Source organism: Actinia tenebrosa, unplaced genomic scaffold (genome assembly GCF_029948245.1).
Source record: "Actinia tenebrosa isolate PJP-AT-01 unplaced genomic scaffold, QUT_ActTen_1.0 PGA_scaffold17__23_contigs__length_9995812, whole genome shotgun sequence".
In the NCBI taxonomy this organism is placed as follows: Eukaryota; Metazoa; Cnidaria; class Anthozoa; order Actiniaria; family Actiniidae; genus Actinia; species Actinia tenebrosa.
In genome coordinates, this window is record NW_028292577.1 from 502571 (window position 1) to 522009 (window position 19439).

The 19439-nt window shown below is 36.8% G+C and overlaps 4 protein-coding genes across 6 annotated transcripts in view; all 4 read left to right on the top strand.

Moving 5' to 3' along the window:
* The first annotated feature begins 299 nt into the window (after positions 1–299).
* LOC148910154 (volume-regulated anion channel subunit LRRC8E-like) lies at positions 300–5718 on the top strand. Its single transcript, XM_089031764.1, has 2 exons — positions 300–349; positions 1530–5718. The coding sequence occupies exon 2, from the start codon at positions 1571–1573 to the stop codon at positions 2891–2893; it is 1323 nt and encodes a 440-aa protein (XP_088887890.1). The 5' UTR covers positions 300–349; positions 1530–1570; the 3' UTR covers positions 2894–5718.
* Positions 5719–6151: 433 nt separating this feature from the next.
* On the top strand, positions 6152–10326 carry LOC116292687 (uncharacterized). Its single transcript, XM_089032078.1, has 3 exons — positions 6152–6874; positions 8209–8614; positions 9056–10326. The coding sequence occupies exons 2-3, from the start codon at positions 8258–8260 to the stop codon at positions 9788–9790; spliced, it is 1092 nt and encodes a 363-aa protein (XP_088888204.1). The 5' UTR covers positions 6152–6874; positions 8209–8257; the 3' UTR covers positions 9791–10326.
* A 1430-nt stretch (positions 10327–11756) lies between these two features.
* LOC116292668 (monocarboxylate transporter 12) lies at positions 11757–16733 on the top strand. Its single transcript, XM_031700020.2, has 4 exons — positions 11757–12341; positions 13861–14438; positions 14798–15167; positions 15830–16733. The coding sequence occupies exons 1-4, from the start codon at positions 11972–11974 to the stop codon at positions 16030–16032; spliced, it is 1521 nt and encodes a 506-aa protein (XP_031555880.1). The 5' UTR covers positions 11757–11971; the 3' UTR covers positions 16033–16733.
* A 172-nt stretch (positions 16734–16905) lies between these two features.
* The window catches only part of LOC116292665 (uncharacterized), a 33716-nt gene continuing 31182 nt past the window's right edge, over positions 16906–19439 (top strand). For all 3 annotated transcript variants that reach the window (XM_089032074.1, XM_089032076.1, XM_089032075.1), the window contains exon 1: positions 16906–17587. In XM_089032074.1, coding sequence (XP_088888200.1) covers positions 17516–17587 — 72 coding nt within the window. In that variant the 5' untranslated portion in view covers positions 16906–17515. The remainder of the gene's footprint in view (positions 17588–19439) is intronic.

The window sequence follows — 19439 nt, forward strand, 5'->3', positions numbered from 1 at the left end:
TCGAAAAATACAGAACATAAACTGAGACTAAATATCATTTATTTCTCATATTTAGTACTCTGTAGTTTGAGTACTTTACTTCGTTAAGAAAAATCAAACTTCTCGTTTGCATTAGAGGTATTTCTTGTTTCCTGTTTGCCTTACAGTGATCAAGATAATCTTGAAAGAAATTTTCAAATGAAAATTTATAGTAAATGAGAGAGGATTTAAGCTTCCTTTTACGGCCCATCCCTTTTATGGGAGGTGTCAATATCAACCTAGACGCCACGCCTAGCCTTAGATACGACTGGGTTCCCTGTGGCACGTCTACTACTCTTAGTGGTTATGAATGCAAAGGTGTATGTGAAAGGTAAGCCATTTTTTTACCCCGTTAAAAAAACTACCCTAGAACCAATTTCCATAAAAATAACACATAGTTGAGTAGCCTGTTAATGATAGTGTTCTCCGTTTGCAATTGTATTTTATTTTTTCGTTATTTAGCAAATGTTTTGGCTATTTTTTCCATGGCAGCCATAAGCTTGTACTCCGTCAGGTTCAAACTATATCATTAGATTGTGGACTATAACGTCTAAAAACATTTCCAGTTAGTGTCTGTCGTTTAAAGGGAGTTTCTATTCCAATATGGTTTTGACCTAGTTCGAGAAAAGATGAAATATTTAGATTCTTTTAAAGCGATCAAGACGTCCTTTACCTTTGAATTCAGGATGCTCTTGCCTTACTATTTCAGCTCGGACCCAACATAAGCTTTAAAATCATCATTCACAGCTAAGAATTATTGCGAAAAATCCTTTGATTTGTGTTAGTTTGAGCTCTAAAGTAATGATTGATATTAAATGTAGAAGATAAATCGTATTTTGGTATTGGTTTAGAAGCAAGAAAAGTAAATCCTTCTAAAGCAGATGTTTTTTATGAATTTTTTATTTGTTAACTATTGGTCTATTCGGGGTATTCGATGACAGTTGATCAAAAAATATTACCTTATTACTTTATCGACTATGATTAAAAAATTTACATCGGTATTTAATTAATTACGATAAAAATTTTATTCATTAAAAAAACATAAAAGTAAGGTTCATTAAATTTGTTGTTTCTGAAAAATCTAGGAAGAAACATGGCAGTTCATACGTTACCAATGTTCAAAAATGATTTTTTATCTTGATCAGTTGTAAGGTGTATAGAGCTATTTCAAAGAATGGTAGTAAAGGTTTTGTTGCATGTTCCATATGAAGCCTGAAATGTGATGGGGAATCATGAATGCAATCACCAAAAGGTCACTCCTACATTGAATTTTCCCAGACTTTCTGCTATGTTTTCTTCTCTGCTGACATTATTTACATGTTACTGCGATTCCCAGTCACACGTGACCAACTGATATCTAAATCACAAATGAAAGATTGAGTTTTGGTGGACGTCAATCAAAAGGGTAATCTCCATATATTTCAAACTTGGTATGCAATAAAACCTTCACCTACCTGTAAAATAAGCTCAGTTTACAAAAATGAATTGAAATTTATTTTGTAATTTTTTAGGAAAATATACTTTTTAAGAGCTGTGAAGGAATTAGAGAACCATGATTGTCTTAGGACAGACACCCCAACCCGATGCCGCTCTTAAGATACTAACCCCTTGGTGGGATGTACTATGTCGATATCTTACTGGGGCAATAATGACCATTGCCTTGACGGCGACTGCCATACAAGCTGCAAAGGACAACTTGGTTTGTATACCTGCTGTTGACTGTACCAGGTCTATTAGTCCTCGTACACCAACAGCCTTAAAGCTAAAAAGTGATGTATGCGACCAAGTGCAGTATCATGTTATCAACAACGACACCACCACAACAGTCATGACTGTGATGAGTGACTATCGATCGTATGCCTATGTGGATTCAGAGTGCTTTCAAAAAAACCTGAAGTGGTATCCTGCATATTTTCCTTTCATCCTTGTTGTTGAAGCATTGATTCTTCTTGTCATTGATAATTTCTGGATCATGTACCCCAAGACATCTGCAACACTGAATCACTTTGTTTCCTTGGTGACAGACTGTTACAAGTCTGTGGGAACTCTTTCAGACATTATAGAAGTGATCTCAAATTCCGAGAAAAGGAAAGGTTCACCAGCAACTACAACAAAGGAAACATCGCCTAAAGAACCAAATGTCGAAGACATAGAGATGGCTTTCATCGATCCTGGTAAAACACCCAAACCAGCTGATGAACCATCGGGAAGTCAGACACCTCAAGTCAAAGCAAAGCAGGATGTAGCAACCCTCCCATTTGACATGTCAGAAGCCATAAAGGTAAAAACACTGTATGAGAGAGTAGAAAATTTCAAAAACTGGCATGAGGGAGCTCACACACTTATGAAGGTTTATGTATTTAGAGGGGTTATCCAAGTATTGTATAGTTTGGGTATTTTAATTTTTATTTCATACTTCTATGGTGCTTTAAGTGATAACCTTGACTGTCGACTGAAACAGTTATTCACCATGAAGTATCAGTATTTTCTCTGCTCTCGCTTTATTGCTCCATATTATAGAGCTTTTACTTTTATCTTTGCCATACCATTGGGAGTCTACTTTTTGACCTCTGCTTACTCCTTTATTTGGAGTGTTAAGAACAGCGAGAGATTTAATTTGTATTCAGGGATTGAGTTTGTTGATAATGATTTGAACGTCAAGGGAGATATGGCCTTTCTTTTCTCTCTCTTGGAACAATATGACAAGCTTTACGCTATCAAATTTTCTATTTTCCTTTCAACTACATACAAAGAGAAGGTTGAGAAGCGGATTTCAGCCTTATATGTCAAAAGTCTTCAGAAGAAAAATGAAGAATGGTATAAGGGTTTGCAAAAGTTCTTGCCAAAACAAAAGCAAAAGACTGCCCATGCATAAATGTGTTTTTGTCAATATTCTCAAACTGGTAGATTTTTGAACCCTATATCGCAGTGACTTATGTTGAACATGGTTCTAGCATACATCAAGAATCTAAAGTCTGACATTAACTCGACTGGATATTCTTAATACTCCAGTTTCAATTTCTCTATTGTTCAGAACTAGCTTTAATGGACTACTTTTCTTTGACAATACGGCAGTCATCTTGCAAGGGGGCAAAACAAAACTAAGATGACAAAAAATATATACCGTTTCATGTGTTTATCTTTTTTTATGGATAAAATGTGATTGATGTGCTGTCTTAATTCATCTTACTTTGTTGTTTTCTCTTGTGGTGAGCTTTTAATATCAATCAATGTCATTACTGTAACAAAGCTTTATTTGCCCTCTGGTAGCCCTATAATGCCTTGTGATTCAAGATGACCACTGCACAGGAAAAAAAACCAGATTCCCATATTGGGAATTGTTGGGAATTTCCTTCTAATACCCAATAGAAAAACAAAATTCACAACAAACTAACATTGGGTATCAGTATGGTGTCACATTCCCAATTTCATTCTCTCTGGGAATTGGATGGGAATTTGTTGGGAATTCAAGGAAATTCCCATCAAATTCCCAATTTGGGAATCTGTTTTTTTTTTCTGTGCTGTATTGCTGAAGTAGTTCATTTTGTGCAGAATATTCACATAATTTGAAATTTCCTGATTTTTTTGGCTTCCTTTTTATCAAGCTTCCAATATTCTGAGTATTTTATTTTCTCAACTGAAAGAAGTTAATCACCAATATATATATATCTTCGGTTATGTTGGAGGAAAAATTTAAAAAATGGTTTTAATAATTTTGTGGTGTCTGACGCAAGTAGACTGTAGACTTTAAATTTTGTTGTAAAATCGAATCTATTGATTCTCCAAGTCTATTGTTTCATCGTGTTCAAAGAAAATGTTCAATTCCAAACTAAGATTTATTTAGAGTCTTGTCATCTATTTAGCATCTTTAGAAATTTACTCAACTAAACCCTGTCTGCTTCAAACACAAGGTTTTCCTTTTGACATAAGGAAATGTTTTGTCAAATTTAGTGTACGACATTACAAATCAATACATATCAGGAATTAAACAAAGAGGCCATAAACCATAAATTTGGATATTGTCTTTGCTCTAGCGTTTGACCAAATAAGACAATATTGAGGCTACTCATTTGGAACGAAAATGTTGTGCATCAAATACCATTTACGGTACAAATTATTTATGTGAACACTTCAAAAGATGGTCATGTACAGTATAAACTTAGGGTTTTGCTGTAACTACTATAGTTTGTATAAATGTAATTATATTAATGTCATAAAATATAGAGTGAAACATTACTTACGTATTTCAAATAATAGCAGTCTTCATTCCCCTCAATATTCTTTGTTGTTTAACAGCTAAAAAGTCAGGGTAAATTTAGATTTATTACTGGGTTGCCTGTGGCAGCCTATTTTCAAATTGTTTTTTTCTTCTCAAAATGAGAAGGCACATACATATAACAACGTTAGTAACAAAATGCTGATAAATTTTATGGGATTTTGAAGCAAGTATGAGCCAGTTATCTTAACAGGGATAATATTATTCTCAAAAACAAAACAAAAAATGAGCATATTTAAATTGTGGAACCCTCAAACATCTTTTGGTTTGAGGCATGGTTGACTCAAAGATGGAATTGGAATTTAGCATATTCACCATTTTTCCATACATTGGTTCACTGGTCAAACACAAAACGCTCAAGCGAGGCGCCAAGGTACTTTCAAAGGATTATTCAACTTTGAACCTTGCAACCTCGACTGAATGCTTTGTGTTTGACCAGTGAACCAATGTATGGAAAATGGTGAAATGGGTTTTTTGAGTGAGAGATTCCAGAGAAAATGGAGAAAATCCACAAATCAAGGGAGATACCTAACAAACTCTATCCAGATGTTATGCCATTAAGTCTAGAAATTCCTACTGTTATACCTCCTTCAATTTTAACATTAGATCAACGTAGTCATAAGTAAGAAATTTTTCAAAGGCTAAAACAGTCTTTGAAGACCTACTGTAACATGATATTTAAGACTTAAAAAATATTTATGTTAAGTTATGTATTGCTCTTAAATCGAGTAATTTAGGTTATAAACCGCATGTAAAAGAAATGGGAGTAAACCTCTTTCTTTTTTTTTATCTTGGACGTAATGTTTTCCCATTTCAGACCATGTGTCACTCTCTTGAGAATAATATCCTTTGTTTCTGTGTCTTCTCATGTGCAACCATTTAACAAAGAAATGATGCTCTAGGGAATGACACGTGGTCTGAAATGGGAAAACATTACACCCAAGGTTAAGAGACCTATTGAGAAGAAAACGTTGTGTGACTGCAATGGAATGCATAGAATATAATAGAAAGGGTTGCAATACTTTAAGGAAGTAAGTTAATACTGCTTTTACTAATTGATGGGTTGCAAGCATTCCCAAGAGAGTCAAAAGACAAAACATGGCGGCCATTGTGGTGCCGTTGACAATGCGGGATGTTAATTAGAAGTCTTGTTAAATGGCACCAACATGGCGGCGATGACGTAACGTACAATCAAAGAATACAAGTAATACTGAAATAATATGGAAGAAACGTTCAAATAACAAATTCCCCACTTTCTTAAAGCTTGTATTAGAGGACCCGACTAAATATAATTAGAAGCATAACGGATAATATTAGAGTAATTTAAGAAGTTGTAAAACTATTTAAATTAAGTGGAAACAACTGGTAAGCTTTGTAGCAAAAACATTGATTCTTAAATAAAGTTAGTGAAAAGATAAATAGAACTGATTGTTTGTGGCTTGTTTATCTTACTCGTGGCTCATTTGAAGCTTACTTTATCTTAATAGAAAATAAATGAATATTAGACAAAATAACTTGGGTTAATTTTTATAATGCAAGCAAAAATACTTGAGTGGTTTTCATTAACCCGGGAAACAAAGTGTACTGGTTAATGAAAACCACTTTATACGTTATATTCTGTGCTTCAAACTTTTCCAACAACACTAAAATATTGCAAGCTAGATCACTGAAAAATTTATATAAATAAATAAAAAAAGCTGGATAAGGTCATAAACATAACGAGTTATGCACGCACTCGTCAGCTTCAGTTAGAGTGAAGGCATTTAACCCGTGAAATAAAAATTATTAGTCAACGTGTAATAGTCAAATAGACAAAAGAAAACAATGAAATTAGGGTCTACTAATGTGTATTAGTCCAATATCTATTTCACGGGTTAAATGCCTTCATTCTATGACACTTTAATTGGTTCCAGTTTGGCAACGTTTACAGAACGTGTATGTAATAATGATCACCGATCATCTTCTAAAGCGTTATTAGAATGCTACGCTTTGACTTTTTGACAACGAAAATTGGCGGTCAAAATTGACCAACCTTCCCAAGCTCCTCTCATGCGGGGCATCTCTACGTGCCACAGTCACCAGAACCAGACGCGTCGAAGAATTTTCCCGCCCTTATACAATACCGCTTGATTCATTAGAAGAGTAGTTTGGATTCAAGAGGACAAACAAAGACAGAATGTCCCGACGCGTATACAACACTCTAAACAACCATTTACCGGCGGATTGCCGTGCTTTCATTTGGTGAGTCGTGAACGAATGTTGAAGGCCTGAGATGACGTGTTCTTCCGACAGTAAAACGTTCGTTTTGACACGTTTAGATTTTTTTTTTTTCTTTTTAAGATAAATGGCCGATAATTGGAAGACTTCCTTCTTTAGCTGACGATGAAGCAGATGAAATCATTCACGGCCGATAAAATAAAGTATATTACTTCCATGTTAGTATAGAATCAGCAGACTTTTACTGTTTCTAATACTTTGTCGATCATTCCTGAGGATTTTGGAACTTCACTACACCGGAAAATTTGGCGGAGTTTCACAAGGGTGCTGGATATCTTCAATCTTTTGTTTCCTGGACCTTAGGTAAGAACAATTAAGGAGTGAAGCCTTCTCAAAATTATCTTGAAGGTGGTGCTAACATGAAAATATAAAAGAAATCAGATTTTTTCTCGATGGAATTTGTTGCATTTATTTTGTATTTCCATGTTGGCCTCAACTGAATCCAAGACAATTTTAAAAAGGGTTCATTAATCGATCTCTGCGTAAATTTTTTTCCCATACAGTTGTGTCGCAAATAAAAGAAAAGAAAAAAAGAAAGCGAGAGAAATTAGGAAGTTAATGAAAGGGAAAAGGAGAGAAGAATGAAGAACGAGGAAAGGAAGAAAAAAAAAAGCAAGTAAAGAAAAAGTAACTAAAAAAAAAAGAAGAAAAAGAAAGCAAAGCTTCAAATAAAAATCTAATCTAGAAGTGAAGTTGAAGTGTGTTGAAAAAGCAGGGGAAATATTAATGTTGAATAATCGAAATAAAATGTCACATGCATTTATTCTTTTTATATAGTTATTCGTTTATTTATACATTATGATTAGTTTTTGCCTTATATTATTGATATTTTTTAAATCTTAAAAAATGTTTTTAGCCATTTAACTATTACTTGATGTAAAATCAATACGTGAAGATATTGAGTTAGGGGTCACGAAAGGCACTTTAAGTTTTTTACTTGAAATTTCTTTGAATCAATATTTTTGAATTACACGTACTGACCTAACCAAGACCATTGCCAAGGAAACAACAGGTCATCCTTGCCCAGAGGGTGTTTTCGTACATCTGGTGTGAAATTCCTTGATAAAATTGAAAAGTAGAATTGATTTTCATTCCCCTACTTTGATTGACAGTTTTGATATTTGGTTATTATGTAATCGAAACATTTCCAACTTTGTTCGGCAAATTCTGTCGTATTCTTGCGTTAATATCCATGTAATTTCAATGTTTTTGTTTTGTACTACGAACCAAAATGTACAATTTAATAAAATTAAAACAATTGAAAAATTTTCTAAAACGCTCACTTTAGATAAGCAAACTTGTCTGGCTTTTGCAATTATCTTGACAACCCTTGTGCCTGAACGTGCCTTCGCACTAAATTACCGTTATGTCGTAAAATATAGTAGTTACACAGAGAATCGATTAATCAAAGCTATCGAATTGATGGTTTTCAACCATTCCCAAGAGAATTAAATAACAAAAGACACGGCGGCCATGTTGGGGGATATAACAAAAGAATGCATTGACAAATCTTTTGTTAAGTTCTTCAAACATGGCCCCCACATTTTTGGTTTATTTTACCATAAGAGAAGAAAAATTGTTAATAGGTCTTTTCCATTTGATTGTTCACCAATTATTTCATTTTTATCCACTCTCAGTTATCGATTAGCCAACCAGACGATCCAAACTAATGATTCCGGCGCCAAAATGAAGCATTCCCTTCTCATTTCTTCGTACATCGCAGTGTATATCTTGTCAGTCTACAATCGCGTTGTCCAGTCTTCAGGTTGTCCGTGCAGGGCTACGCTATCATTGGAAGATGTAATAGCCAATCACGTCTTGCATGGGCACGTGATTTCTACCTCAGCAGTAGCGGACGTTGGGCAGTGTTTTCACATGTGTGTCTATAGCAACGTGGTGTGCAAGTCTTTTAATATTTGGAAGAGAGAGGACAGTGGGTTTTGGTGTGAGCTGAATGACCGGAACAAGGATGTTGATCGTCATGCTCTCGAAGCTAACGTTGGAAGAGATTACTACGAAGTGAACAGTAGAATGCTACCCAAGGTAACATGAAATGTGAAATGGTCTCCTCGTCTCCTCTACTCTTCTCTCCTTTCTCTATGTTCAGAAGCTCAGCTCTATTCGGCTAGTTTACTATGCCTTGCCCTGCCCTGCCCTGCCCTGCTCTGCTCTGCTCTGCCTTGTCCTGATCTATCCCCCCTCCTTTCACCCCTTTCTTTGGGTCATTCACGCATGAGTGGTGAGGAAGAGATATATATATGCCCTTTTATCACTTAATCCATCCCACCAAATACAACTCAACATATATCCCATGACACAGAAGGCAGACTCGGAATCTCGAGCCAACCTTTTTTTACTTGTCCGCAACACCTCACCACACTCCATGTTATCGTGAGTTAACGAAACCTTTAAAAATTAGGGTAAACCTTACAATTATCCGAATATAAACGGCTATTGTACTATTGTCTTTTACCTTTTTTCCAGCCGCATTACTTCAAGGATTGCAACTGTAAACACTACATCGAGTTTACTTGTGAATGTCAAGACGGTTACCTTGGTAACCAGTGTGACAAGAAGGCTCGGTCATGCCAGGATTACCTTCGTTTCAAGCAAAACTATTCATCCGGTATTTACCTGGTATTTGATGGTAATGATACCATATTTTCTGTCTACTGTGACATGGATGTTGCACTCTTGTCCGCCTGGACGCTGGTCCTGTCATATGCCTTGCAGTACAATACCGAATTCAATTCAACTCCATTCTTTGTGGATAACCCTTTGGATGAAGACAATCCAAACTGGTCCTTCTACAGGCTCTCGCTTTCTAGAATGTACTCCATTCGCTCTTCTTCGGACTCCTGGAGAGCTTCCTGCAGCTACTCCACATACGGCATAGACAAGCGCGACTATGCAGTAGCGAGATGGACAGACATTGATCTACTCTCCTTCGACGGCAGCGGCTGCCACAGATTCACCTACATCGACATCCGGGGATCTCATTGCTCTAACTGTACCACGTGGATACACCAGGGTTTTAGGTCCCGTATGTTCCTTGTGGCTGCATGTTATGGACAGAGTAAAAGATGTGATCTTGTGGCTACACCAGACTCTAGTCTTTATGAGGAAAGTTTCGGATACTATATGAGAATTAGCCGTCAGTTCAGGTGTACGGCGGATGAAGACTCGACGACAGAGTTTTGGTTTGGAGGGAAAATCTAAGAGAGAATTGTAAAAGAAAGACTGTGGGATGCTTCTCACGGTGTTTTTCTCGGGTTCTTTTTTCGCATCTCAAGCTTCATTCTACTCCCATTACTAGCTAGTTATTCCTTGATAAAGTTTATCTATAGGTTAATTAAAGTATATAGAATGCACAGACATTCAGTGACAATTAGAGAACATTTTGGATAAAGATAATTCTCCTTCGTATTGCCAAACTCTCAGGCGACAACCTTAAGGCCAGAAAAAAGTCTACGAACTGCTTCAAATAAGAAAAAAACATTTCGAAAGACCCCGACTACGACCATAAAACTCACTAAAAAACAGATGACTGCCAATTCTGACTCATTCTTCTGACAATCTAGTCAAATCTTGTCTGTAAAAAATCAGGTGCTTTTAAAGTAATCGATCGTAATTGATTTCTCAATATTTCCCGTCTTTTGCTGACACTTTGCTTTTTCACGTCCTTCCTCGACAAATATTTGGATTCACTTCAAATAAATCAAAGTGAAAAATAAATAGATGAGGACATACTCTTCCTTAGTGGAACATTTTACTTAAAAGATCAATTATCTTGCTTTTATTCCGATTTTTTCAGTTTCCTTCAATGTGAATGTAATTGTAATGACAGATACAATCTCGTACCCAAACCTCTTATTTTTTACTGCGCAAGGGATCTGGGTACGAGATTAATGACGAATTTAGCTACCGTATTATTTAATTCCATCAAAGCACGCCGATTAGCCAATCGAAACGATAGTAGGTGTGCCATCCACCATCCACTATATAAAAATGATGGCCATCCACAAGAATCTTACCAAAAAAAAATACCAATAATTTCGGGTCAGTCTATCTACAACGTAGGTGTTTGCAAATCTCCTTGGCGACACTAGAGAAAAACGTTTGCGCATGTGTGCATTTCAGCACGTTTTCTAAGAATTTTGAAGAGTTTGAGTGAGAAAATAAATGTTTGTTTTCTCCAAGTATACAAAAAATTTCGAGAGTATACTTTTGTCAGACCAAGCTACTGTATTAACAAACACAATATGAAAGAATTAGCCTTAAGTTTCAAGCATGGACACTAAGTTTTGGCATTTTGTGAAGTCCAATTTATCAGGCATGTTTGAAAGTCAAATTTACTCATGTGACTAATTTGCATACGGATTCAGAGCATGCGCGGACGTTTTTCACTTGTATCCTCCTTGGCTTGTTTTTCGTTCACCAATCAACGCAGCTGGACACCAAATAGGTGGTATGGTATCAGCAGGTCAGCGGTCACCTGCACCAAACATTCACCTAGCCTGAATCAAAACATAAACGCCATTATTTTTTCGTTTTCCTAAACCAAGTTATTTTTATTTGCTTTTGTGAGGAATTAACCGAACAGCTTCAGTTTAAAAAAATTTAAATTAATAATAATAATATCATAATAAAGAACAGTTCTGTTGGGATTTAATTTTAACATCGAAATCGCAACCGGCTGATGCCACGAATAACAAAATATATTTCACTATAGAGGCTTTGCACCATCGCGTGATGGCATTCATGACAGGGGGCAGGAACAATTGATTCTGGTATAATCTGATTTACATTAGAATGGATTCAGTTTCCCAGGGAAAAAATACTCTATTGTTATGCCTGCTGTCATTGCTGACATCACGTGATGGTACAAAGCCTCTAGTTCCTGATAATTTGTCCTTTTATCGGTCTTTTCCTTCATGGCTTGTAAACACAATTTTCTTATCATAATACATTCTGTATCACTATGGTCTTTGTATTCTATTTTCTAGCGGTTTTTTGAGCAAAAGTTAGTGAATAACCGTTTTCAGACTTTTTCAGGCTACGTTGTTTAGAACTAGTATTTAACTGAACAACTTGTTTTTACCACAAAGTGACCACAACCACTGAATTAACGTGGTCAAAACCTTCCCGCGAAATCATCCTTAGTTTCACTAACGGACACTGCCGGATTTGAGACGACTAAATCACAAGCCGCTATTCATCGCTTATTAGTTTCCTTATTCTTGCTTTACTGACAAAGAAATGCCGATGTTGAGAGAAGGGGTTGTGTCCAGATACATACATGAGAAATCTCTACCTTGATTTTATTTAGTAATGAGAAATATATTAATAGCCAAACGACCGAGTGAAAACTGGTAAAACAGGAGTGATGCCGCAGAGAAGATGCCCAAATTTCGAAACATGAGTTTAAGTTTTATCTCCGCCTACGATTTAGGCCAACAGTCTGTTGCAAAATGCTCTAAGGTTGATAGTCTTTTTAAAACAATACAGTATCACAACCGAACAGTCAAAGCCGACATGAAGAACGTCGTGGTGAAATGTAATGAAGATATTCCATGTCGGTGCAGTTCAAAGCCAAGCTGTGTTGCAGTACGACTGAAATCTCGAGAGAATGAGCAAGATTCTTGCTGGTCTTGGGTGATATGTTTCTGTGCAGCGATATCTAACATCATCGTGATTGGACTTTCTTACAGTTATGGTATTCTTTTCCCTGTTTTATTGGAATATTTCAAGATGGATAGAGCAACAACAGGTACTAGGAATCTAAACATAAACATTTCTTTTTTTACATTAATAACATTTTTCTTTTGGACTAATAAAAAAGCCTTGGATTTCTTATAGAAAAATCAATGCTTTTAATTTGATTTTCCAAGAATTGACAAAACACTCAAATTGATGTTTGTCTGTTTTTTAGTTGAATTTAAGTTTGAATTTATAGTTTCTTTTTCGTTAGGTGTCGTTAATAGCTACCAACCTGTTATTGTCGTGTTTCTATCGATCTGCATCGCTCATATTCAACATCTAGTTAAGAAATTAAAAACAGCTTTTTCCATGCTCCGTTCACGCTGGAAGTGGCGCAAGCACGAAAGAAGTGTAAGGAGAAGCTCGAGTATAGGCGAGTGCTTCTCACACTTCTTAAGTTCTTACGGCGCTTCCTAAAAGCTTTATATATAGAGCTTCCAAAACGTCAGTAAGTTCTTTCATCTTTTCACGGTGTAAAATTTACCCTTTTATCATTACTGTTTCATTAAAAACATCGACGCAGCTCACACTAGTTTTTAGCTAGTTATCTCTTCTTTATATATATATATTCTACGTAGATATCATTTGATTTAAGCTGTGATTTAGCTTCTCCATTTTAAGGTTTAAATCACACAAGGCATTTAGCAGCCTTTGTAGCTCGTTCAGCATAGTATGTTTTTAAATACTAAAAAAAAAAAGAAAAAAAAAAATGAACGAAAAGTTGAAAGGAAACTTTGTTTGTAGCGGTTGTCGTTTTTTGATGCGGCTGACTCGGATGAGCTCATGCCCCGTCTACACTATGCCGGAAAAATTTGAATCCGAATTTTTATTTATTCGGTTAGGCCTACCGTCCACACTAGTCCGGACGAATCCGGAACAATTCTTCACCGAAAACGATTTTTTTTGAATACGGTCTCCAGAGTGGAACAATTTGAAAATACCGGCTAGCCGTATTAGTGTGGACGGAGAACATTTCGTATCCGAAATTTTTCGAATACGATGACGTCATGATTGTCATGGGAACATGGCGGGAAGGCTAAAAATTCACCGCAGGCTCAATTTCAGCTTCGATGCACATGCTCAGATGTGCAATCAAGCGTTTTTGCCGCCTCTGATGGGACTAGTGTGGACGCGAAACATTTTATCCGTTTTCATTTGTGGACGGAAAACGTTTTTTTCGGTTTCGGTGTGAAAGTTGCGGATTCAAATTTATCCAGCATAGTGTGGACGGGGCTTCAGTCTTCAAATCCAAAGAAACTAGTTATTTTTAAAATTATCAAAGGAAAACTAAAAAACTAGAAGCAAAAAACATTAACCAAAAAAATAAAATAAATGAAATAAAATGAAAAAAAATGAAAAAATAAAATAAAATGAAAACAATTCTTGAAGGACAAGCTGTCCCAAAAGAAATATTTATATGGTAAATGTGATCCGTCATATTGGATGACATCCAATATGGCCGCGATGACTTTATACGGTCCAATCCTCAATAAAAGTGCCTATAACAGTCTTTTACTCTTCTCTCTTAGCATGGGTTGGCTCTACGTTTTCGGCTACTACGTTTTTATGTGGACCTGTGGCAGCGAATCTTTGTAACCGTTATGGCTGCCGATTGACCGCCATTTCTGGAGCCGTTCTCTGCGTACTTGGTCTTCTACTCACGTCCCAGGCTCCAAGCATCTATACCATGTTTATAAGCTTTAGTCTAGTGGTTGGATTTGGCTGCTGTTGTGTCTACACGGCATGTTTTGTCATCGTCCCGAGAGTGTTCCAGAAAAGAAGGTCCCTTGCCGTCGGAATGATTTCCTTGGGGCCTGGTGGGGGTGTCATGGTGATGGCTCCTACTATGCAGTTTCTGGTTGATGGATTTGGTTGGAGAAAGACCTTCCTCGTGCTAGCTGGAATAACCGGTTTTACTAGTTTACTGTGCTGTGCGTTTGATTCCAAGACATTAAAGGAAGTAGGAGAATCGAACGTGTCGCTGAACCAAATCGAAGTCTCAGGTGATGGGTTTGACACTTCTATATTCAGGAACAAGCGATACAATGTCCTTCTTGTCACCAGTTTTATACTTTTCCTTGGGCTCCATAATGTGCAAGTTTATCTGGTAAGTTGGCACGCACCACTTTCGTCTCTTCCTCCCATCGTCGCTTGCTAGCCGCCTCCCTACTACCTCCCTCCCTTCCCACCTTCCTATAGTTTGTCTATTACCCATTAATTCCCAACCAACCTTCTTTCCTTCCCTGCACCCACCCTGGAATCTAACTTCCTCCCTCCCTACCTACCTCGGCCTACCATCCCTCCCTCCCTCCTTCTTTCTCTCCCTCCCTCTCTCCCTCGCCCCCTTGCTCCCTCGCTTCCTTCCTGCATACCAATACCTACCTACCTACCCACCTGCCAAAATACCCATATAGATCTTTAATTCATGGATGCATTTCTTATGATAATCTATCTATTTCTTTTTAGGTGGAATTTAGTGGGACCCTCAACATATCTGCTAACGATGCATCGATACTGTATTTCTACATTGGAGTCTTCTCCACAATCAGTAGATCATCATCTGGTTATATCTGTGATATCATCCCAATAAACCCTGTCTTTTTCGTCTTCACAGGAACCACCATAGCAGGCAGTTCAATAATTCTTCTATCTCACACAACTAGTTACATTCAACTCGTTATATTTTCTGTTTTTTATGGATTTAGCGAAGGTCTACTTTGCGTGGTTTTAGGAATATTGCTTTTGAATTCCGTCTCAAGAAGACAACGTAGCTTGGCCTATGGTGTGTTTTTATCTTTGACTGCTGTTCCTTTTGCAGCTTCTCCTCCTTTTATAGGTAAGTAGCTTATCCACAGGAAGCCCATTATATTTCCTAATTTCCATGGAACTTTCAAAATATAGTCCACGATTTTTCCAACATAATTTCCAATTTAAGATCACTCCATGACTTCCAACATATTCAGTTTTTTCAACATTCACTTCCAACATGTTTCCAATTTCCAACGTAGTTCATATCACGGAGGTGTCCAAATCTTCCAACGTATCTTTAAACATATTTTAGTCCAACCTATTTCCAACGTCTCAAATCAATCAAATTTTCCAGTGCCAGGCTAGGTTTTAATTTATCAGTGTATCCTATCACTTATGGGCTAATGAAAATCTATATTGATATTGGATTGACATTGTCGAAAGACTCAAAGATTTGAAAGGCATGTGCCTATAGTATGTCATAAGCCTTTTCTGAGTTCGATAAACAAGATGCATTGTGGTCTACCTTGGGTACGAACAAAATCATATAAGGCATAATGAACAAAAGATTTTTGTATCCAAGCTAGACCACAATGCACCGCGTTTGCTATCTCGGAGAAGGTCTATTGAAACGCCTTGATTTACGTCCACCAAAACCTTATAATGTGTCTTTTGTCAATTTGTGCGGCTTTACGCGTGTGATTGGCAAACAACGTAAAAAACCCTAATTTCTTTTCACCGTTTTTGCAGGTTTTCTGGTCGATACTTTTGGTACCTATTCTCCTGGGTTTTGCTTCAGTGGTATATCTGTTATTGTGAGTGGATTCTGTGCTTTGCTTTTACTTTTCTTCGATACGACGAATAACCGACCAGAACGTGTAGACACCACTAGCACTTCAGCGGATATTTGTGTCGAGTATAAACCAATGGTCGAAAAAATGACAGTGGTATAGACACCCAGAGTGATACACCCAAATATGTATACACCCAAACAGTAATTTATGAAGACTATAAGACTATTGACTATAACCAATGGTCGAGAAAACTGAAAGTAGTGTCGATACCCACAATTTGATAAGCCCAAATATATACACCCAGACAGTAATTTATGAAGATATGCGTTGACTATAACCAATGGTCGAGAAAATTGAAAGTGGTGTCAGTTGACACCCAGAATGTGATACACCCAAATATGTATACCCACAGGCTGTAATTAATGAAGACATGCGTTGATTATAACCAATGGCCGAGAAAACTGAAAGTGGTGTTGACACCCATAATGTGATAAGCCCTGATATATGAACACCAAAACAGTAATATATGAAGAGAGCATGCGTAGAGTATAAGCTAAACACCCATAGGTACCCAGAAAATGATACATCAATATATGGACACCAAAACAGTAATATATGTAGATATGCGTAGGGTAAAACCAAAATAATGGTCGAGTAAACTGAAACTGTGTTGTTGACACCCAGAATGTGCCCAAGCAATAATGTATAAAGATAAATGTTGAGTATATACAACTGACCATTGGCCAACCAAAATAAGTATTTCAAGGGGCATTAGGTAACATAATGGGAGGATAGGGTGAGGTTGTTTTGCTCTTTTAATTGTACGCATTGGACTAGTTCCCATGCAAAACTTCGGCCTCGTAGTAGCCTCAATTCGATGTTTGGGATTGGCCAAAGAACTGCTGTGCGGAAAGGGGTCGATATCATTCCCCAGGGGGAGGGGATTCGCTGGTGACTTTAATAATAATAATAATAATAATAATAATAATAATAATAATAACAACTTTATTTAATGAGGGTGACACTAAATAGTGTACTACACTAATAAACTTGTGGCCCTTTAATCATTAGTAGATGTGTTTGTAAGGAAAGAAAGAAAAAATAGTAAAGAAGTAATAAATAAAACTTATTTGCAGCAGTTGAATCGCATAGAATATAAATTAGAAACGTTGCTGTAGATTCTATGGCAACAGAGGTTACATTCCTGAGGAGATTCGGTTTCAGGAAAGCGAAGTTATTCTCACACTGACTCTAAGCGATAAGATTGAATGTTGTTACAGGATAACATATCTCTACAACACTCACAGCTTCAACTTTAACCCTCCCTTAAGAAGAGTATTAATAGTGTTCCGGCTAATATCCTCTCGTGATTGGTCAATCCCTTGGTCTTAATACCAGTAGGCATCAGTTATTAGCCTGGTGCTGGCCTCTGATTGGTCCACGAGCACTTGTTATCAGTTTGTTAATATTATCGACGTCCTTCGAGTGACAGATTGGAGCGAAGCGATTAAAATGTCAATCAAAAGTTAGCTAAAATACACAATATATACGGTGTAAACAGATGGGAATGCTGACTGTAAAGTCATGAAATAAAGACTCCAATTCACCTTTTTCCTCAAGCAAACGGCTGGGCTTCGTGAAAATGGATTGTAGCGGGAAAAACTCCACACAAACTGCTTCTCTTTCAATGGCAACCTCGCTAGTGGCATTCCAGGTGAGTGATAATTTGTCTAGTATATCGTTACTGTAGTTCTAAAGTACCTTGTTATCCAAACACAGACGATAATTATATCATTACAGCGACTATTCCTTTCGAAGTTGAGTCGGTAACTGTTTTTCTTTTGTCTTACTGTTCCTGTGACAACATAGTTCAAGTGAGTCCTGACTTGGCACACGTTTTTAACCGTCTTCAAAAGCACAGTGGCACATCAACTAGAACTATAAAACCATTGAAAACTATAAGGAATAGCTTTTTTTAGTTTGTATACACTCAATTATGTTATTAACCTTGATTATTGGAAACTTAAGAGTGAATCAAAACACAAAATATTTTCACTGTACACAAACTTATTTTTGTATACTTACGATTCATGGACTGAAAATATTTTTGCTTAGAAGTAGACTAAACAGCGAATTTCTTGGAGTTAAAAAAACCCATAACGAACGAAAGAATATTAATTTTATCATATTTCACTTATTTTGATATGTAAAATTTTTAAGTGTTTCTCATCTACTGTGTAGCAATTGCTCATGGATACAGTCGACTTTGCATTAATGAATAACTTATTTAAATTCAATAAAGACTCGTAGTTTTAAACTAAAAGACACTTACTTCCAGTTACTTTACATGAATTTCACGCCGAATAATCGTTAAATTTAAGCGTCAAATGGTTAATAAATGAATTACTCGTCACGCGAACAGTTTTACACGAAGATAGTGTGCGAAATGCTAGGCTTGTCGTAATCGTTTAGTCGAGTTTTAATATCGTCAATGGAAGAATCCTATCCAATCTATATTATTTGTTTGTCTTGCACGTCTTGTCTTCATTTGTCACCGAGGAATTCAGCTTTGAATTTCTTCTGTTGATACAAAACCCAGACGTTCTTGACACTTTAAAAATTTCAGCACTTCCTTCGCGCTCTTAATTCGATTATGGAGCCACCATCGTAACGTGATTCACATAATTGTCCTTTTAGAGTTTCAGAAGACAATAGTCTTTCTAGCGGTTCTCGAGAAAAGGACGAAAGAACCCCTAAGATGATGCCTGCCAGGGTCCTCTAGAATAAAACTTATAAATTAAAACAAACCTACATCAAATCCAGAGGTTAAGTGGTTCTAATCCTAGAACCACGACACATCTTGTGAAACACTTTTTTCCCTGTCTTATCGATAGTGGCTTTAAATTCTATCGATTTGTTTTCCTATGATGAATCTAATGGGGGTCTGACATCGGACGTGCTTGTGGTGGTGAGATATAACACGGGGCCAGTAAGGGTTAAATAAAAACAGATGTGTCTAGCTCCGCGAGTCTCTTCGCGAAAGATGCCGGGGTTCAGTGTCGGAAGTAATAGTTCTATCATTTCGAAAAGACCATAAATGTTAATGCTGTTAGATAATAATCATAGCCTTGGGCGAGATTTTTTCCCTTTACGACCACGTGCCATCCCTTTAGTATTGTTCCCTTCTACACAGGTAATAAAAAAGAAGATACACTGATATAGTTAAACGTCGAGAAACATTATGCCCAAAAATGGTACTGTGAGGGTTTGGGGTGGGTAGTGGAGGGGCGGGAGGGCAAGGTTAAAGTTATTATTTCTGATGGCGATTCGATTTTGCAAGAAATCTCAGTCATGCAAATTTTGTGTTACTGTACAGTCATGGTAAAAAACTGATAACATTTGTTGAACCAATCGACGTGAGAGATATAAATGTTCATCCAATCAAAATGCTTAGACACGGCACGGTAACAGCACGTCCATGTTGTAGATCATACACAGTTATGTCCCTTTCTTGCTTACGTACTATAGATGTATTTTAACTTAAAAGTTGTAGTAAGTGCAAGAAG

Excerpts from the sequence above, each read along its gene's own strand:
- LOC148910154 (XM_089031764.1), top strand. The coding sequence starts at position 1,571 with ATGATTGTCTTAGGACAGACACCCCAACCCGATGCCGCTCTTAAGATA.
- LOC116292687 (XM_089032078.1), top strand. The coding sequence starts at position 8,258 with ATGAAGCATTCCCTTCTCATTTCTTCGTACATCGCAGTGTATATCTTG. Across the intron at positions 8,615-9,055 it reads ACAGTAGAATGCTACCCAAG|CCGCATTACTTCAAGGATTG; the intron begins GTAACATGAAAT and ends CCTTTTTTCCAG.
- LOC116292668 (XM_031700020.2), top strand. The coding sequence starts at position 11,972 with ATGCCCAAATTTCGAAACATGAGTTTAAGTTTTATCTCCGCCTACGAT. Across the intron at positions 14,439-14,797 it reads ATAATGTGCAAGTTTATCTG|GTGGAATTTAGTGGGACCCT; the intron begins GTAAGTTGGCAC and ends ATTTCTTTTTAG. Across the intron at positions 15,168-15,829 it reads AGCTTCTCCTCCTTTTATAG|GTTTTCTGGTCGATACTTTT; the intron begins GTAAGTAGCTTA and ends CCGTTTTTGCAG.